Source organism: Prunus dulcis, chromosome 3 (assembly GCF_902201215.1).
Source record: "Prunus dulcis chromosome 3, ALMONDv2, whole genome shotgun sequence".
NCBI lineage: Eukaryota > Viridiplantae > Streptophyta > Magnoliopsida > Rosales > Rosaceae > Prunus > Prunus dulcis.
In genome coordinates, this window is record NC_047652.1 from 17,696,459 (window position 1) to 17,707,157 (window position 10,699).

At 36.1% G+C, this 10,699-nt stretch overlaps 2 protein-coding genes across 2 annotated transcripts; one reads left to right on the forward strand and one right to left on the reverse strand.

Annotated features, from left to right (window-relative positions):
- The first annotated feature begins 44 nt into the window (after nucleotides 1-44).
- Nucleotides 45-5,041, forward strand: LOC117622649 (subtilisin-like protease SBT5.3). Its single transcript, XM_034353399.1, has 11 exons — nucleotides 45-157; nucleotides 308-417; nucleotides 508-605; nucleotides 695-859; nucleotides 1,635-1,743; nucleotides 2,435-2,969; nucleotides 3,172-3,269; nucleotides 3,364-3,609; nucleotides 3,883-3,997; nucleotides 4,081-4,294; nucleotides 4,422-5,041. The coding sequence occupies exons 1-11, from the start codon at nucleotides 65-67 to the stop codon at nucleotides 4,958-4,960; spliced, it is 2,322 nt and encodes a 773-aa protein (XP_034209290.1). The 5' UTR covers nucleotides 45-64; the 3' UTR covers nucleotides 4,961-5,041.
- An 86-nt stretch (nucleotides 5,042-5,127) lies between these two features.
- On the reverse strand, nucleotides 5,128-8,378 carry LOC117622631 (cytochrome P450 724B1-like). Its single transcript, XM_034353375.1, has 9 exons — nucleotides 8,117-8,378; nucleotides 7,679-8,003; nucleotides 7,303-7,455; nucleotides 6,725-6,985; nucleotides 6,533-6,619; nucleotides 6,229-6,307; nucleotides 5,963-6,069; nucleotides 5,628-5,758; nucleotides 5,128-5,500 (listed from the first exon to the last, which is right to left on the reverse strand). Exons 1-9 carry the CDS (start codon nucleotides 8,335-8,337, stop codon nucleotides 5,404-5,406), a joined length of 1,461 nt encoding a protein of 486 aa, XP_034209266.1. The 5' UTR covers nucleotides 8,338-8,378; the 3' UTR covers nucleotides 5,128-5,403.
- Between the last annotated feature and the right edge of the window lie 2,321 nt (nucleotides 8,379-10,699).

Sequence of the window (10,699 nt, forward strand, 5' to 3'; positions counted from 1 at the left end):
CAAAGTTTACCTTCCACAAGGGGCAAGAAAGAAACGAGGGTCAATCAACCAACCAAACCAAGCAATGCGGCCACCAAGACCAACCATAGCTCTTTACCTCCTGTCCTTCCTTCTCTCCTCCCTTGTACTTCACACACCCACCTTTGCCATCAAAAAGGTGAGCATTCAATCTTATTTTCTTCCATTAAAAAAAAATCAAGAAAAAAAGGAGTAGCTCCCATTGCTATGCCTACTGTCATGATTTATTATTATTATTATTTTTTTTCATTATGTGCTTGCTTGCCTGCTTCTACTGTTATTGATGTAGTCATATGTGGTGTACTTGGGGTCACATTCACATCCCGCAAACTTATCAGAACTTGAACTGAACCAAGTGACAGAGAATCACTATGAGTTTCTTGGGTCCTTCTTGGGCAGGTACTTAAAACACATTTTAGCACCAACTACTAAAATACATATACATCATCTTTCTGAGATCGTATGTTTGAATTTATCTGCAAAATGCAGCCATGAAGTTGCAAAAGAATCCATCTTTTACTCATACACAAGGCACATCAATGGCTTTGCTGCCACATTAGAAGAAGAAGAGGCAGCTCAGATAGCCAGTGAGAATCTTTTGGTTTTTTTTAATTATCTTCTTTCTCCTCTGTTTTGTATACTTGTTCTTCTCATGCTTGCCATTGAAACCCTACAGAGCATCCAAAGGTAGTCTCCATTTTCTTGAACCAGGGAAGAAAATTACACACAACTAGATCATGGGATTTCTTGGGGCTTCAGCATGATGGTGTTACTCCACCCAACTCAATCTGGAACAAGGCAAGATATGGTGAAGATACAATCATAGGAAACCTCGATACTGGTCAGTTTTTCTTCTTCTTCTTCTTTTATTTATTTATTTTATTAATTTTATAAAATTTTATAAAATTTTGCTTCACTTTCAAGTCATGTTCATGCACTAAAATAAGTTTGATCTGGATCGTTGACTTATCCTCACTCATTTCAACAACAGTGCCTTTCAACAAAATCATGTTTATAAAATTGATTTTCATTTCTGTAACCATTGGCTGGTTTGGTGCCGCTGATATTAAACAATTTCAATGGTGCTCGCTAAATACACGTCCTTGTATACGACAAAAATGCATGAACATTGAGAGCTCTTCCTTCTAGAGGATTAATTAATAGTAATATACTAATAATTAATTAGGCCAGGTTGTATTTTAAGGCTTCCATGAAGGGTATAAACTCTCATTGAAGGTATTTTTGTAGTTCTGGGCCACCATTAAAAGAAAAAAATTATTACATCTGTTGCAAGTTGCAACTATTAAAGATTCTTGTCTTTTTTTATTTATTACTTTATTTTATGATTAACATAAGGAGTCAACGCAGTGTATACAGACAGAGTCTCAGATTTAAATTCTCACGGTATTATAATTGTGTGCCTGTATGTGAGAAATTCCTCTCTCTTCTAGTTTAAACTATTGTTTGTACTAAAAAAAACATAACGAGTGTGCAATTATGTGCAGTGGCTTGGCCAACGGATGAAAATATGAAATAATTGTAATTCTAAAAAGAATGTGCGTTGCTTTGCTGTTGAGCATTCTTTTTAGCCTCACTGTTGTTGAATGGGATTGTAGGCGCATGGCCAGAGTCCAATAGCTTTAGTGATGAAGGGTATGGACCAATTCCATCCAAGTGGAAAGGAATCTGCCAAAATGAGACAGATTCTGAATTTTACTGCAACAGGTATTCATTATTTTATACCTACTTTCTGTGGAAGATTGATTTACTTTCTGTTTGCTTTTTCTACAACACAACACTTAACTCATTGCTGAAATGTGTTAAAATTGAAGCAAGAAAGAGAACCTCTTTTTTGTTCTTTGTAGTCAGGCCCTTTATTTTTATTTTTATAAATATCCAAATTCATGGTCCAACAAAGATGATCTGCTTTAGTAGTAGTGGGGTGAAATGGTATCTATAAAGCAGGATCCATTTGCAGCTTTCTCATAAAGCTGAGTCAAACTTGTTTTAGAAACCTAGAACAGCATAAAACTGGATGAGATAAATCTGCCTTTATCATCAATAAGATGAAGGAAAAAAAAAAAGATAGTAAAACTGCAGACATGTTCTCTTTCGGTTCAATTGCTTCTGGTCCTCATGGTATCTGATCCCATTTTCAAGATGCATTGCTGCAATTAGATTAAAATTATTATAATAATTTTAAAGCATATATTTATGTAGAGTAAGCAAGCAAATTATTATAATAATGAGAGAGAAGACAGGTTCAGAACATGTATTTGTGTAAAATAAGGGCATCTTCTGACTGGTTTTAGCAACCTTTCCCTCTGAACTTTGTGTTGGATTAATTCCATCATTTAATTATTTACCCATAAAGAGAATCTTGTAACTCATTTGGTGACAAAATTTTGCGTGAAAGGAAGCTAATTGGAGCAAGATACTTCAACAAGGGCTATGCTGCAGTTGCTGGCACCCTAAACTCCTCCTTTGACTCACCAAGAGACAATGACGGCCATGGCTCTCACACCTTGTCAACAGCTGGGGGCAATTTTGTAACTGGGGCAAGTGTGTTTGGGTTTGGTAATGGAACAGCAAAGGGTGGATCACCAAAAGCCAGAGTTGCAGCTTATAAAGTGTGTTGGCCTACAGTGAATGGAAGTGATTGCTTTGAAGCAGATATATTGGCTGCATTTGATATTGCCATCCATGATGGTGTTGATGTATTGTCTGTGTCATTGGGTGGAGATCCCTCTGCATTCTTCAATGACGGTGTTGCAATAGGTGCTTTTCATGCTGTTAAGCATGGCATTGTGGTGGTTTGCTCAGCTGGGAATTCCGGTCCAGCTGAAGGTACCGTCTCCAATATAGCGCCGTGGCAGATCACTGTTGGTGCCAGTACCATAGACAGGGAGTTCCCCAGTTATGTCACCACTGGAAACTGGAAGCACTTCAAGGTTGGTTATAGTCCCTTTTTATCCTAAGTATAGTAGATGAAGGTTACTTAATGTATGCTGTCTAATTTTCATCAAAGGTTGCAAGAAGCTCAGAATAATAAGACATGCCATACACTTTTATAGGTGTTTGAAAGGAACTTCCATCACATATCCTGAAAAACTACACAAATCCATTGTAATTTGTATCTACTTTGTTCTGCAGGGACAGAGCTTATCGCCTGAGGCCTTGCCGGGGAAAAGGTTCTACCAGCTTATTAGTGCTGCAGATGCTAAAGCAGCTAACGCATCAGTTCAAGAAGCGTAAGGATAATAACAACATCAAGTTCTTTTAATTTTCATTTTACTACTACCATATTCAAGCTCTCAGCAATCTGCTTATTATATGATGCTGCAGTCTGTTATGCAAGGCTGGCACACTTGATCTCAAAAAGGTGAAGGGAAAGATCTTGGCCTGCCTTCGAGGAGACAGTGCAAGAGTGGACAAGGGTGAGCAAGCCTTACTGGCTGGTGCCGTGGGAATGATTCTTGCTAACGATGAGCTTAGCGGGAACGAAATTATTTCTGATCCACATGTCCTCCCTGCTTCACATATCAATTTCACCGACGGTGCCCTTGTCTTTGATTACATCAATTCAACTAAGTGAGATGACATGCCACCAGCAATCATTTTATTTCACCAAAACCATGCCTATGCACAGAACCTGCCTTAAAATATAAATAATTCATCTTCATCACAGGACCTCTAAACTTGGCTGTTTCAGACTAAGAACTGGCAGCACTAACTGCATTAATGTGATGTATAGGCTTCATCTCAGTGCAGGCAGAACAATAGTTCATTCATATAAACAGACAGCTAGTTCCATCACCAGCTTCCTTACAGTGAATTGATTGAGAATTTTACTTATTTTGACAGGTCTCCCAGGGCTTACATAAAGCGTCCAACAACGCAACTGGGAACGAAGCCAGCTCCCTTCATGGCAGCATTTTCATCAAAGGGACCCAACACCATCACACCAGACATCCTTAAGGTTTTTTTTAGCATCTCACAAATCTATTCATCATAGGGAATTGGACTCTCTTAATACTTTGCTCCTTTGTTTTGAATATTCAGCCTGATATCACTGCGCCAGGAGTGAATATCATAGCAGCCTATACTGGAGCACAAGGGCCAACAAATCAAATGTTTGACGAACGGCGAGTTCTGTTCAACTCATTGTCAGGCACATCAATGTCATGCCCTCATATTTCCGGCATTTGTGGCCTTCTTAAAACCCTCTATCCTCACTGGAGCCCTGCAGCTATTAAATCTGCAATCATGACCACAGGTAAGAACACCCTAATCCATTCACCTCATCTTCCTTGGAAAGGAACATAAACCAAGTTTTCTTATAGTCTGGCAAGAAAGCATTATCCTTCTTTCTGATGTTTTCTTCTTATTATCGTATTTTACAGCGACAACACAAGATAATAGCAGGGAACCAGTGCTCAATGCTTCTTTCTATAGGGCAACACCATTTAGTTATGGTGCAGGGCATGTTAATCCTAACAGTGCCATGGATCCTGGCTTGGTTTATGACTTGTCCCTTAATGATTACTTGAACTTTCTATGTTCAAATGGATACAACAAAACACAAATCGAAATGGTCTCAGAGGAGACATATAAGTGCCCAAAACCTGCTATTAGTCGCACTAACCTCAACTATCCCTCAATCACTGTCCCTAAACTCAATGGATCCCTTGTGGTGACTAGAACAGTGAAAAATGTTGGCACTCCAGGAACTTACAAGGCTCGTATCCAGAACCCAGATGGCATATCGGTTTCTGTTGAGCCAAACAAGTTGGAGTTCAAGAAAATTGGTGAAGAGAAGAGCTTTAAACTACTCCTGCAGGTTAAAGATGCCAAAGCAGCTAAGAACTATGTGTTTGGGAAGTTGATATGGTCAGATGGTAAGCATTATGTAAGGAGCCCCATTGTGGTAAAGGTTGCCTAGAAGTAGGCAAAAATAGTCCAAGCCATCATGTTGTGAGACAAAACCATTTAAATCATGTCAAAATAAGGAAAAAACCAGATGTGTTTGTAATTAGTGTGCTTAGTAATAATTAGTCCTAATATAATATCGTCTTAGATTCGTATCGTATTATCGTGTTAGATCGAAAATTACGACAACTAAACTTATCATCATGGTATTATCATTTATGCAAAGAACCTTTGGAAGTAGGAATTCAAGTTTACAGGATTAGAACTTTTCAAAATATAAGACTTATGTAACGTGGAATATTACCAAAAGCCTAGCTCCACTAAAAAAATAGTGAGATAAATGCCCATCTTCAAGCCACCCAAAAAAAACAAATAAGGAAAGGAGGGATAGGGTTGAAGAAGGAAAGAGGGGTTGGAAAAAGAGCACCAAAAAAAAAAAAAAAAAAATCCCCTGCATCAATTGATAGGGCAATGCTCCAAGTGCAGTGGCAGGCCTCTTTGAAATTCCACGTATGGAAACGCTATGGGTTGGTCATCATCCTCAGTCCTCCACCTACACATAAAATTGGTCCTTGATCATCAACTTAATTCCACATTTATTTTGCCCTAATACTTAAAGTAGTACATAATATTTGTGAAATTGAAAAATAATTATAATTATAATCTAATTATATAAGTACCTGAAATTCTGTACAAGGTGGTGGAGAAAAATTGCAACTTCAAGCTTCCCAAGTTCAGATCCAGGACAGCATCTAGACCCTCCACCAAAGGGAGTAAATCTCTTGCACGTTTGGTCTTGGCTCTGAATTTTCTGTTCAAATTATTTTTCACAATATTGCATTTAGTTAATACACCAACAAAAAAAAAAAAAATTAAAATTTCAATGTATCGTATTCTAACACTATATTACTCTGTAACTTGTGCTTATCTATACAACCGGTTACACATAAGATTTTCTTCGGTAAGCCAAAAGTGTATCAGATTAAATCATGAGGTTTGATTTTATGTTCATTACCTCCCATCTCCAAGGATGAAACTCAAGAGCACTTGCATGAAGGGAAGGGTCCAAATGAGCTGCACTAAAGACGGGTAGAACTTTCCAGCCAGATGGAATTAAATAATCTGCAGAAAGTTGCATTAGAAAAAAGGAAGAAAAAAAAAGACCACTTATTTTTTCATTTAATTAAACAGATCGATCGTCACATACTGCAAAGTGCCAAAGTACAAAAAAGTTCTGCATGCTTTTGGTTGTGCTTAGGCATATTTTAATACTATTTTTACCTCTAAATTTCACATCTTTGAGAGCCTTTCGGTGCACGAATTTTACAACGTTTCCACATCTGAGAGCTTCGTTGATCACCTGCCAATAAAAGAAAAACAATTTGTAAAAAATGTCTGACACAAAAATAAAACTAAACAATGCTAAATAAAACCAAGGCAATGGGTGTTAGTTCATTGTTGAGGTCTTTAGTGTGCTCTCAACTAGTCATGGGTTTAAGTCGCTATGGTACCTGTGTGTATGAGTTTCCGTCTCTCCTTTCTTAATTTTGGCAAAACAATGCTAAATAAATGAGGATTTTCTTACATTTTGGGTAAATTCCATTTTTTTATAATCTTCCCAGTTCAAATACTCCTCTTTCTGCTTCCCTCCTCTAATGTTCTGATGCTCCACCTTTATATAATAAAAAAAGCAAAAATTAATTAAATGTCATTTATGTGTCTTGGCCAAAAAAGAGAAAATAAAATCTTAAAGAATTATATATATATAAAGTTGCACCTTTAATTGTTGTAATGCAGAAGGTGATTGAGCTAGAAAATAAACTGCCATGCTGATTAAGAGAGAGGTAGTCTCATAGCCACCCAATAGAGAATCCAAGATGAAACTCACTTTTTCATCTTCAGATAAGGTATCAACATCCATAAGTATCTCAAGAAAATCACTCCTTTTACTACTGCTGGAATTAGTGCTTGTCTCAGCTGCTTGTCTTCTTCTTTCCTCTATAATTGCTTTCACAGTTGAAGATATCCTCCGTCTAGCCTGTAAAGAGACCGTTAATGCTCTCGCATGCCTCTAGCTACTTTTTTTCTTCTTTTCTTTTTTGCAACAAAAATAAAAACAAAGAAAAGAAGAAAAGGCTATAGATATATCTTGAACAAATTATTTAAATATATTAATTTAGTGACTTTATATTAAAAATGAAAATATTATCTATCCGACTGTCTAATAACACAAGATAACCATTAGTCAATCATGCTGAGTTGTGTCCCAATATATGGTCCGAATTTACAGTCTCAAAACATAAACATTTGTTTTGTATATAAGTTTGACAACAAGATGTTGCTCATCTGGGGTACCTTAACAGCTCTTGCATATGGGGTTCCAGGAATGTAAAGAGGGAGTGAAATGAGGCCTCTCATGAAAGTCAAGAAATCTTCAAGAATTCTTGTGGTCTGTGGCTCATCTGGGGTCAAACCTAGCACTTGCTTTACTATTACATTGAATGTGAACTGCATGCATGTGGAACCAAAAAATAATTAATATGCAATTAAACCATACACAGAGAACCCCAAAAAAAAAAAAAATTTAAATCCAAGATAAGGATAAAATATTTCCATATCCTCATTTCATTGCTCCCTCTCTCTATCCTCTTCTGATAGGTGACATGACTCGAGTAGAGAGATAGACAATGAAACTGGGACACGAAATTTTTTCTCCTTGAGGATATTGTACCTTTCTGGCTTCCTCACAAAAGATGACTTGTGATTTATCTTTCCAAGAGTGAAGTATGCTAATGGTTGTGGCTTCAATGTCACTGAGAAACTCAGGCTTGGACTTGGTAATGGTGACTAAGGAGACAGCCACATTTCTGAGCCTTTTGTGAGTATCAGCCACAGCCACAAGCATGGAGCTCTTGCCAAGGATTCCATGGATGGGCTTTGGATAGCTGCATTCAAACAACTTGCCTTCATTCTGAAGTATGAAGTAGTTGAGCTCTTGATCACATGACACAATTGTGGGAGACAGGAACAAATGCGATTTAAACACTTTCCCATACCTGAAAAATCAAATTAACCATTTTTTTTTTTTTAAACTCTAACCCTTCAATTAGATGAGATAAAACAAGAATTAAACATATAGAAGGCAATATTAATTAGTGTTTGCTATTACCTAGAACAATGGTGTTGAAGGAAGGCACCAAGAGAATTAGATGGATGAGGCTTCAAGAAGGCAAGTGTTTGTCCCAATATAGGCCACCCAAAAGACCCTTTGGGTGGAGGGCTACCATTAAGCCTTAGCCACATTAAGGGCAAGAAGTGGTTTAAAATGAGACCCAAAAGGGAGCCAAACATTCCAAATAGAACCACAGGCCAAAAAGTGCTTCCGGCCATGGACAAAGTTGTAAGCTCGAGCAATTGGAGCTTGAAGCTTCTGTGATAGTGTTATAAGTCTGCTATGTGAATAGGAAAGAGAGGGATGGTATTTATACTACCATATGTTACACAGGTCTAATATTACCATAGATTTTTACTGTCGGTTGAATCAACTTTTTGTCAGAGAGGTCAGCTAGTCTAGGATCTAGACCCACAGCATAGGGATACAGAGGAGAGAGAGTAATTATTAACAATTGTAATCACATCAAACTTTCAATGACAATTAATTGATTATTGTATTAAGCTGCAAAGTGAAGATATATGATCAGATGGATGGAGAGAGAATTTCATACAATGGAGATAGTATTTTTTACTATTTACTGTTAATAGTTTAATTATAAAAAAAATAATTTTTTTACGCATTATTATATTATTAATCGAAAATAATAAAACAGTGCTATAACATTATAAAAATATTTTTATTGATCAAATGGGTTCAAGCTAATCTAAGATTGAGTACATTCACATAATCTCCTCCTTGGTTTATGTTTACATGGATTAATCAAGATTTTAACTAACAACAATTAAATATTTATTTAAGCAAGAAAAACAACACTAGTGTGAATTCATGGAAGACGGCGAAAGTAGTGCTTGCAAGTTAAAATCTTGATAATAAATGAGCATTGCTAACATCAGTTTCATTTTGTATAGCTGATGTATGAGTTATAATACATCAACTACGGACAATTATTTACGTATAAATTCTAATACATCAATAATAAATAATCATCCACACATTCGCATATCACTAATATTCACAAGATTCTTAATAGTATACATATACCCCACTCCCAAAAGCTTTGACTCTTTATTTGCAACATACTTACCCACCTGCAGAAGAGAAAGAGCTTCACATATTTAATAGTGCGACAACTAGGCTTATACCTAAACACATAAACAAAGCTATTAAAGCTATGGCCTAACACAAAAGTTACAATATGTAACCCCAATCAAGCCACGTAACTCCCACTTTAAGTCATATTCTATCAAGGTTTACAAATCAAAAACTCCACAGACGTCTTATCTAAAACTTTCTTAAAGATAATTGTGGGTGTTTGTGGTTCTAAGTAATTTAAGAAAATGTATCTTTAAAAAATCTCAAACGTGAATTTCTGTATTTAGATGTATTTTTTTATAAACAATACTTTCCTTTTTACCTTCTATTGTGGCTCATCCACAAAGTGACACGTATCTTCTTTTTTTTAATCGTCAAAACAATTTTTTCTTTTTTCATTTTTACTCAACCCCTAGCTTTTCACCAAAGTAGAAAGAAAAAAAAATCCCATTCGTTTTTTTTTTTTTTTTTTCACTTTGTTTTTTGTCAACCATTTTTAGGTCTTTGTGGCCTTTCCAACTTTAACTTTAATAATCCCTTTACAACCAATGCATGTTGAACTTGATTCTTTATAGTGTTCATAACTTCAAATTTAGGATTCCAAACAAAAGCAATTGCTTGTGGAGAGATCGATGACCTAGCCATGAGATTCTCTTTTGTTCTATCAAAAAACGAAGAATTAGATTGAAACTTGAAATCTGCTACCAATTTTTTTAGGGCAGTGCTATTCTCACTCCCAAAAAAACATCTTGCAATTCTCTAAATAATTATAAAATCAATAATGCTATTTGTACCATATTTACTGACCACCTTGGTGATCATCTATCTAATAAAAGTGAATCCCGCCAATGTATGTAGGACCTACTTTCATTAGAGAGGTGGTCAATAAATATGATACAAATAACAGCAGCATTCTTATAAAATATGTAGAACAAATACTATTTAAATTCCTCCTAAAAAAGGCATGTAAACGCTCCCCGTCTTTAATCTAAGTTTTCTTTTCTTTTTTGACTCCTTTTGCGGCACACCCACCAGGGGACGGAGGAGCTTCACATAGTTATTAGAGCGGCGGTTAGGCCCTAACACAACAAAAGTCATAACATGTGATTTCAATTAAGCCATCAACAAAGTTAATCATACTTAATTATTACAGACGTGCAATGCAACCTCTCAGCCTTTATAAGTGGTACTTTTCATATATTGATTCTTTTTGCTAACCCAATACATGGAAGTAGCTATAGATTTTGAGAAACTTATCCATGCACATGGACACCCTATTGGAAGAACCTTTTTCGATCTTTCAAGTTCTAAGTTTCATTATTATAAAGCTAAACGTACTGTGTTTATGTTTTATTAAACATTATAAGAGTATGCAGTGGATAGAATGAAATCGTCTGAAACTCAACATGAAAGTGAGGAACGATAGGACAATCTTAAAAAGATTCGCGGTCTTAACTAAACACGCGAAAACTAAGAAAATTAAAA